Raw genomic sequence first — 17987 nt, 5'->3', positions numbered from 1 at the left:
GGATGCAGTCCGACTCCGACGTAGTCCAAGTGCTAGTATTAGGTCAAGGGGCAATAGTGTCAACCGTCTTCCAGGGCCGTGCTTGTCGATGGGCTCGTCAATGGGTAGTCCTAAGCTGCGGGTGCCTTGATTTCCTGTCACTCAAAAATGTCTAAGCCAAGTTGCTCGTACAAAAAGGTCTACTAGAAAGATCGTACAAGCATTGCGACAGCTCGTTCATCAGCCACTGGTTTGTGCAAACAAGGTCAAACACAGACGCGCACAGATTACTTGTCCAGGTATCCACGTATCCTCGACGTCAAGCTTCGAGCTCGGAAGGACTATGTGCGCTGTCTACGCTATGGTTGTCTCAACCGCGGCTATCCTTAAATGTCACTCATCCACATTGCTTGTAGTAGTACGGCTCCGACTGTTCGGGGAAGTCCCGGAATAGATCCTATGACTCGTATCCCATGCTCGAGGTGCCGCGCCCTTACATTTGGACGCTATAAGAGCTCCTGACCTGAAAGCGACCGTTGCTGCTGATCGTTCTGCCCACCGCCGTTTTGCAGCAGTATGGTTCGCAACAAGGACGATTATGTGTTCTTCTGGAAGCCAGAACAACCTAACGGCTGGGCATCGCAGTGGTACCCCTCTCCATTCACTGTCACTATCAAGGTCAACGATCAGTTATCCACCATGATCTTTCAGACGGCGGAGCAATGGATGATGGCTCAGAAAGCATTATTGTTTTCTGACAGGGAGACGCTCGACAAAGTGCTAGCAGTCAATGGAACGACAAACGGGGATATGACGTTAGTCAAGGCGCTGGGGAGAATGGTCAGTCCGTTTGACGATCATACGTGGAAGAGGGAAAGAGAGCGGATAGTGTTGGAGGGAAGCCTGCACAAATTCAGGCAGAATGAGGAGCTGAGGGAAGCGTTGTTAAGCACTGGCGACAAGATTTTGGTTGAAGCAAGCCCTCGAGACCGAATCTGGGGGGTTGGATACGGAGAGAAGAGTGCGCTGACGAAGTCGGACGCCGCCTGGGGTCTGAATCTGCTTGGAAAGGCGTTGATGGAGGCCAGACGGATACTCCGAGAAGAGCAGGAGCGGGATTGACGTTGAGAAGAGCGTCTGCATGTTCCAGTGTTTAGGTGTGGGCGGATAAGTGTCTCCTAAGGTACGATTGTATCAGCATTATGGCGGCCTCACGGGAAAGTTTGATAAAGCGCAGCGCGGCTTTGATTTCGTTGCTATCGGATAAGTCGACTGGCATCCTGCAAATACCTCATTGGCTCTCTTCTGCCTCTCAGAACAGACTGGAGGGCGTTGTGGGAAGGCGTTGAGTCAGATTCTCTGCTGCCGTTCCCCTCGAAAGACTAAGCTGAAGCTATTTTTAGGTCCTTGCATGTCAGGTTCCTCGGAGTTTTTGACTAAACGCGGTCCCGAATGATATCCAACGCTCTCTGCGCGCGGATTTCTGGCCTGGATATATAAGCCATGGCACCGCGGCTGGGTGACGCCAACTCACCATTCGCACATACGCCACTGGACGCGCATCTGCCAACTTCCTTCTCCCCAATCCAACATCAAAATGTCTACCCAGTCGAAGCGTATTGGCATCATTCTCGGCAGCTCTCGCAAGGGCGGAAACGCTGCGGGCCTCGCAAAATGGGTCACTGCAAACCTCCAAAAGAACATCCCTGAGGACGTTGAAGTCGTCACCGTTGACCCTGTAACCCCGCCACACCCCCTCGGCCCCCTTGTCGACCCCATCATGCCATCGCTCGTGAAAGATCAAGCCGAATACCCGACCCAGCACATCCGCGACTGGAGCGCCTTCGTGAGCTCCTGCGGCGCGATCGTCGTTATCACACCCCAGTTCAACTGGGGCTACCCGGGCGAGCTGAAGAACGCGCTCGACCATCTCTACTACGAATGGCACGGGAAGCCCGCCATGATGGTCACCTATGGCTCGCGGGGTGGCGGAAAGTGCGCGGAGCAGCTGCGCCAGGTGATGGGGAAGGGGCTGAAGATGAAGCTTACTGGGCGGGATGTGCTGGTTTCACTTCCGCACGAGTATATCGCGGGTCAGGAACGGACGACGGGCGACGACGAGTTCTTGAAGGCGTTCGAGGAGTCCCTCAAGGAGGCTTCGGACGAGTTGTACGAGCTAATGGGCGGCGAAGCCAATGCTCCTGCATGAAGCTGCATCGTACCGCATTGTTAGGTGAGCACTTATCTCAATATCAAGCTTGAGTGTTTTGCTGAAGTCCGCGCCTTGAAGTCTTATTTATTCCCCATAGAATATTCGTCCCTGCCGATACAGCATCCCCACTCGACCATCGCTCGTAGAAGGGACATACCCGGGTGTTTGACAGCGTATACTCAATGTAATATATCATACCTAGTCTGAAGTCTTGATTCAATCACTGAGTACTAGTGTATGGAAAGGACAGAAGAAATTTGTTTCGCCAGGTCGGACGAAGAGGGACAAACTCGCAGCGTACGAAATTGCAGTAGTGGCCTCCAAAGCGAAGCGGTGGGCGACTTCACGCGTCACGGACTATGACGTGAAGGATTTGTAGACTGCGTAAGGACTAAGCGGAGAGAGCCTGAACGAAAAACTTTTTCACCACAGCTTGGGCGTATTTGTGGCGTTGCTACGCCACCGACTCATACTTTTCGCAGCGACTTATCGTCCCTCCTCGTCCCAGTGTCTAGCTTTGCCTGTCGTCCAGAGACCGACAGCTGTTACTGTTTTTTCTGGCGACATCAGCTGGGCTTTGACCCATTTACATTCTCACTGTCGCCCGCCATGTCAGGGATTGTACCGACGATCCCGACGGAATTCCAACAGTACAAGTGAGTTGCTCCTACCCGGTGCGATTAGGCGAGACTTAACGTCTACTTTGTTTGATCTCCGTATAGCTCATATGTCACTGATCCAGCATGGCAGCGCAAATTCTCCATCGTTTGGGCCTCGTTCACGGGCTTCGCCATCCTCCTCGCCCTTCCCCGATTCCTCCGTGCCGTACGACGAGGTCAAGTGTCCGGTACGCTATTCGGGATCTCAGAAGACCTGGGTGCGAAGGGGTACAGGCCTGCGGTGATGGAGGATAGGATGCCGACGCCCACGAGGAGGTGGAGGTTGGTGAATGGAGTCGTAAGGAGTGCTGCGGCTGCATTGCTATGGACGATACCGAAGTCAGAGATCAGCTTGGGACAGAGTGCGTAACTAGCCATGGTTATGAATAGTAGGAAACTGATACCGCGAGCAGTCTTGGTTATTGCGGGATACCTTGCTACGATACTGGTCTGCATTATCAAGGATGCCCCCTTGGTGGAAAATCCCAACCGAGCAGGTGCGGGGAATACACCTAGAATCAGCTCATTTATCTCATTTCTGCCTTAGGATTTCTCGCCATTGCGCAGTTACCAGTCGTCTTCCTCTTCGCGACCAAGAACTCCATATTGTCGCTCCTTCTTGGACCAGGGAACGGCTACGAAAAGCTCAACTACATCCATAAATGGTCCGGACGAGGAGCGTTCCTCGGGGCCCTAATACATGGTGCCCTCTGGATTCGCAACCATATCGAGTTCGATCTGCCCATTCTCGGCCAGCAGAAGGAGACCTCTGGCGTCGCCGCGTTCGCACTACTCTGTATCCTCGTCTTAACGTCGTTAAGGCCTGTCCGACGGTACTGCTACCAAGTGTTCTTCTACGTCCAGTATGTAGCTTCGCAACGCTCTTCTTTCTCCTCTCGTTCTCATCATATCCGTCCAGCATCCTATCTTCGATCTCATTCTTCATTACTCTGTGCTACCATACCATATACGCCACGCCGTGGATCTTCCCGCCTCTGGCCTTCTATGGCCTCGACCTCCTGCTTCGACTGCTCCGCTACCGCATCAAGGACGCCACGGTCGTGCCCGTCTCCAACGACATGACCCTTGTCAGTAACGCGCCCTCACTCCTGTTTATCCCAACTGACACTCACTGTCATCACAGATTAACGTCAACGACTGCGACGGAGGCTGGACCCCAGGCCAGCACGTCCGCCTGCGCGTTTTCTTCTCCGACCGCGTATTCGAGTCCCACCCGCTGACCATCGCCTGCGCCCCGCCCTCCACCTCATGTCTCTCCACCCCGGGCCTCATTCTCGGTGCGCGTGCCGTTGGCGACTGGTCGCACGCGCTGCACGCCTACGCCCGGCGCGGGCTCGAACGGATCGCACTGAGCGACCAGAAGTCACTCAGCGTGCCGGTACAGGTGATGCTGGATGGCCCGTACGGCGGGTGCAGCGTCGATCTCGGCGCGTACGAGAGCGCGCTGCTTGTAGCGGGCGGGTCGGGCGTGACGTTCTCGCTAGCGGTGTTGGATGATATCGTGGGACGGTGCTGTAGGCTCGGCAGGAGGGGCGGTGAGAAGACGAGGAGAATCGAATTTGCGTGGTGTGTGCGGTCGTTTGGTGAGTTTTACCTCGCTCTTACGGCGATTGGGAAGCTGATGGCGTCGAAAAGGATGCATTGAGTGGTTCGCACCTCAGCTCATCGAAGTTGCCAAGACGTGCGCGGGCACTTCGCTAGATCTGCATGTTTCCATCTTCGTGACATGCCTCTGCAACCCAGAAGCCGTACCCGACATCCCCAACTCGGACGTATCCATCCATCGCCCGGCAGTGCATACCCTTCTGCAAGAGCTTGTTACCCCGCCATCATCGACGTCGTCATTGTCCGACGAAGAGTCGTCGGAGAAGGTGGATCTGAAAGGGAAGCTGAACTGGGTTGGTCTTGGAGGCGGCGTTGCGGTATGTGCCGCTGGGCCGGAGACGATGACGAGGGAGGCGCAGAACGCGGTCGCGAGAATTAGTGCGACACGGGGCGTACAGCTGGGTGGGGTGTCTTTGCATACAGAGTTATTTGCTTTATGATCACGATCTGCAGGATCTTTCAGTGTAATCTTAGGTTGTACATTACTGGAGAACGTTTACGAATATAAAGGTTGTCGACACGATACGTGCGATGGTCACCATAGAGTCAAATCATCCCCTCACAGTAATTGAGTAGGAAGCAATGCTGCCGTCCTTATGCTGGACTGATCAAGGTACAGCAGTAATTCTCTTGTCGCGCCATCGACGTGCCATCGTGATGACTCGGAGTGTCTGCACCGCGCACGACGCCGGATTTGTTACTGATATTCCATAGCATCCCGCTCAACGTGAAGTCATACATTGGCAACGTAAAATAAAATAAAATACAAAATCTATTCCCATGTTAGACGAGATGCGCCCCCATGTTAGTATACCTCCCAAAAAGCGTCTCGCCTACACCCAACCCGACAACAATAGCGAAGATGAAACCGACTTGGTACGTCCTGCATAGAAGCTGTCGTCAACAACCAATTCGTATACACCTGGCACAAAAAACACGTACATGACCGCAAGCATGAAAGCGAAACTCAGGGCAGACTGGACGGCATGGATGATACCGCGCGGGATATCATTGGTAGGTATGAAGGGCAGGCTAGCCCGCGGGCCTTGCGAGGACGGAACAGAGGGGAGAACGGGGACGGAGGAGAGTGACATCGTCTTGCCCTTTCGCTCTGGCTTATTCGTGGCAGCTGGGAGAGACTGGGGAGTGCGTTTGTCCGCTAAGGCTTCCTGCGCGCTATACGGAGCATCGTCAGCCCCAGCTCACACATTGTCCCTGAATACAATCAGGAAAGACTCACCTCCTCCACCAAGCCATATCCGCCAGCGCCCGGATACACGCTATCCACCTCTCCAGAATCGCCAACAAAAACAAGCCGATACACGCCCCAACCATCGCGCCCGTGCTCTTCGGCACCCAGCCCTGGAACCACAGGATGTCGCCGGGCGTGAAGTGCAGGTACGTGAGCATCTGCCCCGAAGCGAGCGACATCGCGCCGTCCATCGACATGTCCATGCCGTTCATGTCGTCGTGCGCAGCTACGCCCGCCGCGAGTGCGAGCAAGGTGACGAGGGTGGCCATGTTGGCTGAAAATGTGTGCAAAGGCAGAGCGACCGAAGGCCTTGATAACGAGGCGACCGTCGAGAGGTAAATGGGCGTGAGAATTCCAGTATCCGAGCGGAGCAAATAAGGGCAAATATGACAACACGTGGACGATTGTGGCGTTTCGTTCCGCCTTTCCTTGCGTCCTTCCGCAAGCCTTCCGCGTGAACGCTGAGTTCAAAGTCAGAGTCTCTAGAGTAGGTTCGGACACAGAACTTGGAAGGTGCACCAGCAGAGCCGCCAGAAATCTCGAGCAGCCACTTTTCGTCCCAGCGCAAAGAAAAACAGAGCTAGCACCCCAGTACCATCCGAACGTTGCAGAATGCCAGCGCAGCTCATCATCGGACGTCATGCTGCACGATACGAAGAGAAAAACAGTCCCCATCCAGCACACTCCGACAGAGCATAAGCTTAACGAGTCCCGAGCCAGCACTGAGTATATGATACCACCGAGACGAACCTGATATGCGGGGGACTAGTCCAGTCATAGCCAGTTATCGCTTAGAAACGGGGTCTGTAGGATGAGCAACGGCGACGGGCACCAAAATAACGAGGCAGATACACATGTCGAGTCGGCCGGCAGAGACAACGAGCGAGGCATTGCGAGGCGAGGCGGATTGGTCCGGAGCGACCGGCAAAGTTCCTGAGAACTCCGCTCACCCCTGCCAACGCACGGACCACCTGCTCGACGGGGCCAGTTGGGGGAACACGGAGGACCGAGGTATTGCTGCCGTAGAGCTTGAACGTTGATTGAAGCTTGATATAACCTTGTACTATACGGGGCATAGCAGGCCAACGGCTTCGAATGTGAGTGCAGAATAGGGAAGGATCGACGCCGGGCGACCAGAAGCAGGATGGCGACGATTCAGAGGCTGACGCTCGCACGTCGCCATCACTGCACGCAGACCACACGAAGAGACTAGGACGAGTCTGGAGTCGGCCTTCGGGCAAGCAATCGTCGTTGGTGGATTCAGGCTAGGCAGGCCAGCAGCGACGATGAGACTCAGACAAGGGACAATGTAAAGCTCTGGAACTTGGATTAGCCCGGTTACCGTTTTTCGAAATGCTTTAGAGAGGTCAAGTTTCGTGAGGTGTCCTCTCACTTGACCTCCCCCTAGTCGGTACCCTCGGCGATGTTGCGCCTGGCGAAGACAATCAGGACGCAACTACCCATTGTCGGGGAGCTGTGCAGGTCCATGGGCCTTGGGCCCCAATGCCGAAAGACGAGTACGACGAGGTATCAGTTAGTCGCCCAGAACCAGCAAAAGTGGACGCGTGCCCTTGTGACACCACCGGGTAGTCATCGTTCAGGAGGTTGGGCGTGAAGGCAGAAAAGACACGACGGGCAGAATGATATCCCATGAGCCGCAGACAGCGAGAGGCAAGGACGGCAAGGACGTCGACGACAGTGAGAGGGACTGCGGTCGTGAGAGCGAGGTCGAATGGCGTGTTAGCCGGCAAATTGAGCGCATGAGGCCTTTATGTGATTGGTCCGCTGTTTCCCCCGCAAGGGCCATACAAAGGTAAACAATCAGCCACATTTTCATTGCGAGCCTCACACATAGATGTGTCACTACAGACCGAGTGGCCTATACAATTTCATGTAGTAAGCAATGGTGTCTCCTTGCATAATCACAGGCTGGCGCCATTACCTCGGAATCAACTCTGATGCCGGGCCAGTCTACGTGCAGTTCAAGCTGCAGCGGAAAGATATAGACATGTTCTTGCCATTTCTTTAGTTACAAAATATTAATGGGGAGATACCACCTAAAGTCTTGCATGTCTTACATGGAGACTCCAAGGTGACCTTGAATTGAGGCACATGGTCCCTCATCCTCTATAGAGAAGTACTAGGAAACTGAAGGGTAGATATGGGAATACCAAGATTCTATGAGCTGAATCCAGGTACAGAGCTGCCTCAATCCAATGCTCTGGAATGAGCTCTGCTCACAGCTCGGTTGCGACTCTGGACCACTACTGTAGCAGGCTAAGCAAGTAAGGCTGGTCCAACTTACATACACATGCGCACACTGGGAATGATAGCATCCTATGATATGACACCAAGGAAGCCGGGCGGGGGGGCCTGTCAGACACAGATCAAATGTTGTGCGTGTTATTACAGTCAACAAGGGGGCCACATCTCGGCCAGGCCCGCGATTTATGCCATAGATACATAGCAGGTTATGGATAACTAAGGGGCCATATCACGGCGCTTCGGCCCGATGTGGCATCAAGACTTTCAGAGAAGACAAAAAATAATGGGGTTAATAAGCCTTCGCGGTACACTTTCCAGGACTCAGGCCTCAGGCTCACTACCGTGCAGAATTGCATGGGTGGCTGCTAGTGACAGTACAATTAACAAAAGACACCACGTTCCACCGCATACTGCCGATTCATCCAAATGTGGCAGTACCTTTACCAAATCCGGATATGTTAAGTCTCCACGACATGCAGTATGCCATCGGAGGCTTCTGCACCTCCATTTTATATGAAGAGAGGGTCCATAAATTTACATCAAAAGCTATCCCTCCTCCTTCCCTTCCTCCTCAGTGATCCCACCCGTTGGCTATATCAAGTAATTTCCGTCAGTTTCGCCCGAAAAGCCTCAGGTACTGCTGTCAATGGTAGCCAGAGCAAGTAACAGCCAGGCCATGAAGAGTGCGAGACACCTTGGCAAGGATGCATATGGTCTATATGTGCTACAAGACGTTGGCGAATGTCTAGCCCCGTGCTGGAACCCACGACAGCTCTCCGTCCTGCGACCAGTCGACCATGGCTTACCAATAACCCCGAGCACTCATCGCGATGCAATAAGCGCTGAGGCAGCGCTCTGAGCAACGAGTCGGATGTGTAAGACAGATATAACCTCTACAATGGGCGTGGATATCGGTGGTGCGGCTCGTGGGACACCGCAGTTATCGGCTTGATTCAGACATCGGCGCTTTCCCAACTTCCGTTACTAACGTCAGGGCGCTCCTCGTCTCTCGTCGTACAGGGCCCTCGTCGACTCGAGCGCTCGCGTACTCTGGCAGCCGCGAACATGTCCGCAAGGTGGGTAGTTTCGCTGAACAGCCGAGGCTCAAGCTAACCTACTTGAAAGCAGTGAAAGGTCACTCAAGATAACAGGTACGCCAAGCATGTGAGCGACCAGACTCCAGATACAGCGGCTGACTGTGGCCGCGATCTTAGTGCTGGGAGCAAACGGTCTCACGAAACGGGACGTGTTCAAACTCCCAGACCCATCCGCAATAGTCAGCGTAGACAACGGATCGCAGAACTTTGAGACCAGTGTTATCAGGAAGAAGCTCAACCCATACTGGAACGAAAGCTTTCGTCTGTGAGCGGGGTGAATCATCGTCTGCGGACATGGCTGACGGCTTGGTCAGGAACGTAACGGAATCATCCGCTGTGACGATACAGGTTGTTGACCAGCGTAAACCACATAGACGGGATAGGTCATTGGGGTCTGTCACATTCCGAGTAGGGGAGGTATTTGACTTGGAGCAAGGAAACCACAGTACGTTGCTTGTGTGTTTAATGGTCTGCACAGCAATATTGACCTTCCTACCCCGCAGAGGTCATCACGCTCGACCTCAAACAAACGAACGAACCGTACGCAATCTACGGCAACATCATGTTTGCGATGACATCGGAAAGCCACCCGTCTTCTTCGTCTGCTACGGCTGGACAGTCGCTGAGGCCCGATATACGGGAAGAACCACGTTCTCGAGCCGGCACGCCGACGCATCCGTTAGCGGCACATTCGCATCTGGGTGACCCTGCCTCGTCCTCGAGACGCCCCGAATCTCCGGTATCCGTCCGATCGCAACAGCAGGTTCGCCGCGCACAGTCGCAACTCCTGGGACCCGAGAGTTCATCGGGATCGTTGCCGCCAGGGTGGGAGGTCCGCATGGACCCTCGAGGCAGGCAATACTACGTCGACCACAACACGCAGACGACGACATGGCACCGGCCGGGCGCGCCGGCTGTGCAAGCGAGCCCCTCGTACTCGACGGTGAGAGCTACGTCGGCGGGAAGTCGGGGTCATACCGACAGTCCGCTGCCTGGCGACCACCCGGCCGAGAGCCAACAGGCGGATGTGCGTCTGCCCGACGGATGGGAGGAGCGTCGGACGCCCGAGGGCAGGCCGTACTTTGTCGACCACAACACCCGTTCGACGACGTGGCTCGACCCGCGCCGGTCGACGCTGCCCTCCCGCCTGACCGCGGCGGCGACGAGCGGGACCAACCTCGGGCCGCTCCCGTCTGGCTGGGAGATGCGTATGACGTCCGTCGGGCGTATATACTTTGTAGACCACAATACGCGCACGACGACCTGGGAGGACCCGCGCCTGCCGAGCGAACCCGGAGCGGACGCGCCGCAGTATAAGAAGGATTACAGGCGGAAGTTGATTTACTTCAGGAGTCAGCCATCGATGCGCCCGCGCGACGGCAAGTGCGAGATTACGCTGCGGAGGAATATGGTGTTCGAGGACAGTTACAGTGCGGTGATGAAGTTCAGAGGGAGCGATTTGAAGAAGCGGCTGTACATCAAGTTTGAGGGCGAGGAGGGGCTCGATTTCGGCGGTGTCTCCAGGTACGTAGATTGTTTCCTGCGGTGGGAATATACTAATTAGGCGGCGCAGGGAATGGTTCTTCCTGCTGTCGCATGAGATGTTTAATCCGTCGTACGGTCTCTTCCAATACTCGACGCATGACAACTATACCCTGCAGATCAACAAGGCGTCTGGGATCAACCCTGAGCATCTGGACTACTTCACCTTTATTGGCAGGTGTATTGGGCTGGCCGTTTTCCACCGCCGCTTCTTGGATGTGTACTTTGTACCCAGCTTCTACAAGATGATGCTGGGGAAGAGGCTGACCCTTGCGGATCTGGAAGGCGTTGACGCTGATCTGCACAGGAGTCTGGTATGGATGCTGTGAGTCATGTTGGTCGGATCATCGGTGGCGTATAGACCTTACATCGCGTAGGGAGAACGACATCACCGACGTGCTCGACGAGACGTTCTCGACCACCGAAGATAGATTCGGAGAGATGGTTACTGTGCCACTTATCCCTGGTGGCGAAGACATCCCGGTCACCGAAGAGAACAAGCGCGAATACGTCGAGGCGCTCGTCGATTATCGTATCTCCAAGGGTGTGAAAGAGCAGTTCGACGCTTTCATGTCCGGCTTCGTTGAGATCATCCCGAAGGATATGATCAGCGTCTTCAATGAGCACGAGTTGGAGTGGTTGATTGGTGGTATTTCGGACGTCGACATGTAAGCAGGGCTATCACTCCCTGCGTTCTCAGTTATGACTCACTCACGGTTATCAGGGACGACTGGGCCAAGTACACCGACTACCGCAACTACGAGAAGACTGACCAAGTCATCCAATGGTTCTGGGAGTGCGTCCGAAAATGGCCGACGGAGCGCAAGTCTCGCCTGCTGCAGTTTGTCACGGGCACGTCAAGGGTGCCCATGAATGGGTTCAAGGATCTACAGGGCGCCGATGGCCCGCGGCGCTTTACGATCGAGAAGTGGGGTGACCCCAGTCAACTGCCTAGGAGCCATACGTGCTTTAACCGTCTCGACCTGCCTCCGTACCAGGACTATGCTAGTCTTGAGACGAAGCTGTTGTTTGCCATCGAGTACGTCTGCCGAGTTGGTCTTCCTCAGCTGACTTTCTGACTGCCTGTCCAGGGAAACGGAAGGCTTCGCCCAAGAATAAGGGACCCTCTTCTGTCTTCATTTTTGCTTCATCGTTCAGGAATTGCTGTGTCGTGTTCATGTGTATAATATCTTGAGCTGTGCATTTGTTATCTGTACCGTACGTTATGGAAGTTATTATCCCCGTGTAGTCTACTCTTTCTTCGGCGGTTCTTGTGAAGTATGTTATAGATATGTCGGTTTAGCATAGTGTACTTGAATGCACGATCGCAACATATTTGATTTGCGATCGTAGACAAGTGACTGGCATACCACGAGGACAGCATTGATGTAAGAACTACGGAGAAACATATGGTACTGACATAACCCTATACGGGAGTTATCACGCTTTGCTTGCATATTCCAACTGATAGTAATATGATCAATAATCCTCGGGTTCCGTCTTGGTTTAGTCCCTTCGCTCTCCTCTCAACCTTTCGCCGCTGTCCTAGACGACGCCGCCGTGGAATGCTGGCATTTCCTCTGCCATCTGGGAACTGGTAGTGTTCCTCGTCGCTCCCTTTTCTTTGCGGCTCGCTGGGACGTGTCTTGTCGCGAAAGGTCATAGACGTTTCCGACTTTGCATACCTGAAGATTACCCTTCGGTGTTGCGCGAGTCTTTGCTCTGGAAAAAGCGATGACAGAGTCCGCTAGGGGCCCAAATCGCTCGCCTCAAGGTCCATCATTTATACCCCTCGCATCTCCCCAACCCGTTCCCGCTCGAAGCGCATTGCCGAGTTCATTGTCTGTTCCTCAACTTGCATTAGCACCGGTCCCACCTCACCGCCAACAGGGTGCTAAGACACCCACAAACGGGAGTCCTGCGTCCAACTCGTCTGTCTCTCCCAATTCCTCCGGTATCTCTTCATTTCGCAGTCTTCGCAATTTCCTACCTTTCGGTTCGAAACAGCCGTCTACGCCCTCGCAGGGCGGTACAACTGGATCCAAGGGTCAATCATCGCATTTTGGCATACCGAGAAGGGCATCATATAATAATGAACGGAGGAGTATGAGCTCTCATGCTCGATTGGGCCGGGAGGAGGTCGAAACCCCGATCATTCACATAGAATCACGCCGAAGTGAGCAGGTTCCCCGGAGTAACTTCGTACGGAGCATGCCAGGGCCGAACGTCGACAAGTCTCTACCGCCACCGCCTGCTGCACCTGAACGGCCGAACACGGGTGAGTTTCATTACGTTAAGTGCCTTTCACATAGAACACATGTCTTGCTTCTATCAGTTCATTGTTTCTCGTTATTGAGGCATCACCACCATCTTGCCAAATAACTTGATCCGTTCTCTTGTCTCTCGCAAGTCTATCGAGGATGCGGTCTAAAATTCCTCGGTTCACAGGTCCCCCTGTATTAGAGTCGTCAATTATACCATTGGGCACCGATTTATCTACCATTCTCGAGTCCGAAACCTCGGGAATCTCGGGACACATACCTCCTCTTGACGAATCGCAGGATGATCCAAGGCCGTTCCCAAAATTCTCCAACCCAGCTGATTCGTCGATGCTTCGCGCACCATCCAGCTCCGGTCGTAAGTCGACTGGGCAGGAGAGCGACGGCATGGACTTGTCAACGTCTGACCTGAGAAATGAAGTCCTAGATGCACTGAAGCAAGACGGGGCAGCGAAGAACTGGAGTAATGGAGTCATCGTGGACGATCCGAACGATAGCATACCGCCTTCGACGAGACCCAGTCCTGGAGCTGAGCAATTCCTTCGGGGCAAGGAACCCAGCTTCGATCTAGAGTCATTAGATCCGGACCTAGCTGCTTTACTCAGTCCAAACAAGTTCGCGGGGTCAGAGCCGGCTCTGGTGATCGCGCCCTCGTCTGCATCCCTGCGGAGTCAGTCCCCTGAATCAAAGCTTGTTGCGTCTGGATCTTCCACACCCCTCAACGCATCAACCTCCTCGTCAACTGGGCAGCGATCGCCCACGTCAGCGGTACAGACGCTAGGCACCCACGCGCCTCGACGACCGAGCTATCACTCTCGTACCTCTGCTTCGACCGCATCCTCTTCGTCGTCTTCTCTTCCGCGCCTCGTTCGGCCTGGTGCAACCCATCTGAGCCCCGTCTTCGTGGACGATAGCCCAGGACTTGACTCGCCCTCCTATGTGCAATCAGATCCAACAATCACGAATGACCCATTGGGAAGACCGTCTTCATCCTCCGAGAACGGCTCTCGCCGTAGGCATCCTCCGTCACCCTTGCGAGAGGCTCATCCGGAGCCACCTCTCGAAAAGCAGAATACAGGAGATGGTTGGCCCTCAAGGAAGCCCCCTCCCCAGTCGAGATATACTACGCCTGCTCGCCCGTCCACTGCCCTCAGCAGCACCAGCACGTCTCGTCTTCGGCACTTCCCGATCGTCTCGGTGAGTGGCTGGGACCCCGATGGTGCTTCTCCGTCGTCGCGGGCGTCATCGGTGTTGGCAAGCTCTGCGACTAGGCGACCCCACGAGGCTCGGCCCAGCATGGATAATCTTGGACGTGCATCCGTTGACAAGGATCGCATGACGCATGTTAGGACGCGGAGGAGGAGCGCTAGCTTAGGTGGAAATTATCTACCACAGAAATCGGGGACTACTTCGATGACACGCTCTGCAACTGACTGGCTTGGCCCTCGTACTCAGAAGGCCTTCGCTGCTGCCGGTCTCCTTGGCCACGACAGAGAGGGCGGCGGTAGCTCGCAGGGCGGCAGCATGTCTCGCTATGGATCTGTGCGCAGTGCTATGAGTGATCGTGATTCGCGCTCGCAGTACGCACCTTCGCGGATGGCATTCTCAGAGGTATCAGGATCTGTATCGTCATGGGGAGGGAGGAGCGGAAGAGTTCCGACGCCTGACGGCCAGATAAGGCCCTCGGATAGTCCTACATTCACTACCCGTACGTTTTCGCCATCGACGGCTCCCACCTCTTTATCAGCAGCATCATCTGTACATCAGCAGCATCAAACTGAGGTGGAGACACTGAAGGAGAAGCATGCTATGGAGACGGAGGCTCTGCTGTCGGCCTTGGCCGATTCTCAGAGGACGACGAAGGTCTTGAGGGAAGAGAATGCGGAGCTCCGCGACCGGGTCAGCAATCTCGAATCGCGGTTGGATGAACTGTTGGAACAGTTCCGTCGCCAGCAATCAGCGCCACCTCCTCCAATTACCTCCAGTCAACATTTCCAGATGAGCAGGAATGTGTTTTCGAGGCCAGTATCTACTGAAGCTGTCTTCCACCGAGGATCAGCATCAACGTCGGGACTGTCCCCTCGAATCCGTGATCGATCGCCTAGAGAGGCTACCCGACCGACTCCCGAGGACAGAAGGGTACCACCGGCGCCATGGTCCGGGACGCATCGAAGACGATCAAGTACAACGTCCTCGGTCTTCCAGCTTCCCCCATCCAATATGTCCATGTTGCTACATGAAGAAGGTGAAGCCGCAAACGCCTCTCGGACTACGTCTTTGCATTCTGCACCTCCTTCTCCGACCCTTGTCGCGAGGATCCTAAATACCGGAAATGCGCAGTCGTCTACTAAGGCTGTGCCCCATGCGGCTGGTAACACATCCCCGACCTCGACGAGCTTCTCAATAATGCCTGGGTCTCCTGGTAGTTTGAGCTTGCGTACGGAGCATGAGCTCCACCTTGATGATCTCGCGAGTTTCCGTCTCGACTACGGTGAAGACGATGATAGCCTTTCCCAGGCAGACGAGCGATGATGCGTCCGGAGGTTGTCTTCTTTCCCATGGAATGCCGATGTTTAGTCAGATCACTTCAACGCTTTCGTCTTAATGCTGTGTGTTGCTTTTGCTGATTTACATGGTCAGCTGTTTTCTGATGCATGTGTACGGTAGTGTCTTGTGGGCAGGTTCGGTTTAAGATAGGTATTATACGGTGCATTTCACTGTCATATTGTATAGCGCACCACACGGGTGTATAGGCTGGATTTGTCTGGTATATTCGACTGCGAAGTCATTTGGCCTGGTCATACTACTAGGTACAGTCCCGCGTGCGCATGAATTGGAACGTTGGAGTATCCCGGGCACATTCCAGGGCTGACAACTTTGAAGGCAGAAACCGTCAATGTGCGGCCTCTGACCATGCGCAGAATGAGGAGGAGTTGACTAACGGTCTGGAGATGAGATCAGGATATGCTGCAGGACATGGTCGAATATTCCCCACCTGAACCTGACCTAGCATTCGAACGAACAGGTTTGCATGGGGTGGTGCAAAACGTAGGGAATGAAGAAGAGCAGTGAAAACAGTGCATAGAGGGCCGAGGATTCAACCAAGACTGCGACTATCCACGCGTATTCTGTAGCACTGCCGCCCAGTATATCCTAGACCTGCCGACGCATGCACAAAATGCGGATGCTGATGAGCACAGTCACCAGGATATCCGCAGAAAGTGTGATGACGTGGTAGGGGAGCGTAAAAGCGACGCTTGTCTGTGTCCACGTATTTGACGCGGGCCGAGATAGACGGATGAGAAAGACAATACCTATGGCTTCATAGATTCACATTAGTGGTCGGTTAAAGACAGGGTGTTTGGATCACCTAGAGTTGCTACCGCGACTGGAGCAAGCATCACGGTCATACTTATTTTGCGGTGGCCCCAGACGAGTACACAGCGCCAGATCTGGGAAACATGAGCCCATTGCCATGACGTGTCCCGTCAGACGCGCACCGTAACGGCTTCTGTGATCCGGTTCAAAACAGTGAAACAAGGTTATCGGGGATTGAGAAAATGCCCTCAACTTCTCCGTCAGCGTGGATGAGCGCGGGTCCATCGACGAATGTAGCTACCGCCGACCGAGCATTGCTGACCACTATCAAGCTTCCAAGCACGAAGAGAGCGGCTGCGTAACACATTAACAACTTCTTGGGCCCATGCCCGGTTGATTTGGGTCCAAGGCTAACCAGGCACCACGCAGATTATGTGCAGTGCATCCCTGCAGTATAATGGGCGCCGTCGTGAGTCTTAATGGAAGTGAATTGTAGATGTAAGTGGCATCAAATCTTACCGTATGCTACACAGCCGAGGAGCGTGCCTGTAAACCACATCCTCTTAGCCGTATTGTGTGACAGATCTTCGACCATAGCGGGAGGTAATTATTCTGTCGCAACACAAGGTTGATAAGAGTTCGAGGCGCTGTCACTGAGCCCAGGCTTCTATCTAGCACGGAGGATATCCATCGTACAGCTTATCCTGGGGCAGTCATGATTCAGATTCTTGACATAGCAGTAGCGATATGATGATAATGGTTTACCTAGTGTATCTGTACCTAGGATACCCCGGCTCGGAAGTGCCAGCGCTGCATGCAGGTTGAGCAATTGTCGATATCAAGATCTTAGTCTGACACGGCTTCTTACAATTACCATCCATGACATGCAGGTAGTAGTTGACTTTGCGATGGGCATTGACTTCAGAAGATTGCATTGAACCCTCACCGGACTCATAAGATGAGGAGTAAACGTATTCGGTTCTGATCCACGGTCGATCGACAGTGCGGTACTAATACTGGCAGTGGTCCGAGTTCGGCCCTGTTGGGATGCTCTCCCTTCAGTGGCAGCCCGAGACAGAGGCCGTCGTTCAGCAAAGGAGATTTATCGAACACTGATACTATACCTGGTTAGGGCCTCCCTTTACAACGTTCGCTCTTAGGCTGATTATGTCTTATTTACGAGAGACACCCGCCGAACTGAGCGCCCTGTTACAGAGTAGGTGTGCTCAATTCTGCAATTCGGCCATTCGCTCGAGCAATCGTTCGCGCTTTCGTTCGCGCCAGGAATAGCTCAAGAAGTGATGCGGGAGAAGGCCCAAGGGAGCCGAGCGTCTGCTCCCTCGAGCGGCTCGAACTTCAAAGTTTTGCAACGCCTCCTATTCACTGGCAATAAGCTCATTACATGGGGTAACGTAGTAACAAAACATATGTTTAGTGCCTGTCATCGTTATTTAATCCCCGTCCTACGGCGCAGGTCCAGTAGTACATTCCTAACCATATATTTGGGTCACACAGAGAGCTCGAGCGAGCCAAACCAGCGAGGAGGAGAAAGTCACATGATTGTTCGGCCATCTCCCGCATCACTTCTTGAGCTATTCCTGGCGCGAACGAAAGTGCGAACGATTACTCGAGCGAACGGCCGAATTGTAGAATTGAGCACACCTAGTGGCACAAGGAAGACTAGCTGGATCCGCATATACGCCTTTTGACTCTGCGCTACAGGACGTGGTTAACAACTCAAATTCAATCGTTTAATGA

General features: G+C 54.0%; 6 protein-coding genes across 6 annotated transcripts; 5 read left to right on the top strand and 1 right to left on the bottom strand.

The window, feature by feature from the left end:
* Positions 1 to 555: 555 nt before the first annotated feature.
* Positions 556 to 1101, top strand: GLOTRDRAFT_41416 (DUF1768-domain-containing protein; the record flags this gene model as incomplete). The annotated part of the gene is made up of 1 exon (XM_007867362.1): positions 556 to 1101. The coding sequence occupies one exon, from the start codon at positions 556 to 558 to the stop codon at positions 1099 to 1101; it is 546 nt and encodes a 181-aa protein (XP_007865553.1).
* GLOTRDRAFT_110934 (flavo protein) lies at positions 621 to 2437 on the top strand. Its single transcript, XM_007867428.1, has 3 exons — positions 621 to 1328; positions 1383 to 2212; positions 2270 to 2437. Exon 2 carries the CDS (start codon positions 1577 to 1579, stop codon positions 2186 to 2188), a length of 612 nt encoding a protein of 203 aa, XP_007865619.1. The 5' UTR covers positions 621 to 1328; positions 1383 to 1576; the 3' UTR covers positions 2189 to 2212; positions 2270 to 2437.
* Positions 2438 to 2800: 363 nt separating this feature from the next.
* Positions 2801 to 4927, top strand: GLOTRDRAFT_115899 (iron reductase; the record flags this gene model as incomplete). The annotated part of the gene is made up of 7 exons (XM_007867427.1): positions 2801 to 2847; positions 2914 to 3212; positions 3264 to 3347; positions 3398 to 3713; positions 3770 to 3938; positions 3995 to 4454; positions 4507 to 4927. The coding sequence occupies 7 exons, from the start codon at positions 2801 to 2803 to the stop codon at positions 4914 to 4916; spliced, it is 1785 nt and encodes a 594-aa protein (XP_007865618.1). The 3' UTR covers positions 4917 to 4927.
* Positions 4928 to 5259: 332 nt separating this feature from the next.
* On the bottom strand, positions 5260 to 5997 carry GLOTRDRAFT_138434 (uncharacterized protein; the record flags this gene model as incomplete). Its single annotated transcript, XM_007867426.1, has 3 exons — positions 5260 to 5359; positions 5419 to 5652; positions 5717 to 5997. 3 exons carry the CDS (start codon positions 5995 to 5997, stop codon positions 5260 to 5262), a joined length of 615 nt encoding a protein of 204 aa, XP_007865617.1.
* Positions 5998 to 9011: 3014 nt separating this feature from the next.
* On the top strand, positions 9012 to 11961 carry GLOTRDRAFT_75680 (HECT-domain-containing protein). Its single transcript, XM_007867425.1, has 9 exons — positions 9012 to 9069; positions 9122 to 9144; positions 9208 to 9355; positions 9405 to 9535; positions 9594 to 10614; positions 10664 to 10957; positions 11010 to 11300; positions 11357 to 11671; positions 11724 to 11961. The coding sequence occupies exons 1-9, from the start codon at positions 9059 to 9061 to the stop codon at positions 11749 to 11751; spliced, it is 2262 nt and encodes a 753-aa protein (XP_007865616.1). The 5' UTR covers positions 9012 to 9058; the 3' UTR covers positions 11752 to 11961.
* Positions 11962 to 12512: 551 nt separating this feature from the next.
* On the top strand, positions 12513 to 15766 carry GLOTRDRAFT_138432 (uncharacterized protein). Its single transcript, XM_007867424.1, has 2 exons — positions 12513 to 12910; positions 13081 to 15766. The coding sequence occupies exons 1-2, from the start codon at positions 12739 to 12741 to the stop codon at positions 15441 to 15443; spliced, it is 2535 nt and encodes an 844-aa protein (XP_007865615.1). The 5' UTR covers positions 12513 to 12738; the 3' UTR covers positions 15444 to 15766.
* Positions 15767 to 17987: the final 2221 nt, after the last annotated feature.

Source organism: Gloeophyllum trabeum (genome assembly GCF_000344685.1).
Source record: "Gloeophyllum trabeum ATCC 11539 unplaced genomic scaffold GLOTRscaffold_00006, whole genome shotgun sequence".
Lineage (NCBI taxonomy): Eukaryota > Fungi > Basidiomycota > Agaricomycetes > Gloeophyllales > Gloeophyllaceae > Gloeophyllum > Gloeophyllum trabeum.
The sequence above is the reverse complement of the archived record's forward strand: the minus strand, read 5'-3'. Positions and strand labels throughout refer to the sequence as shown.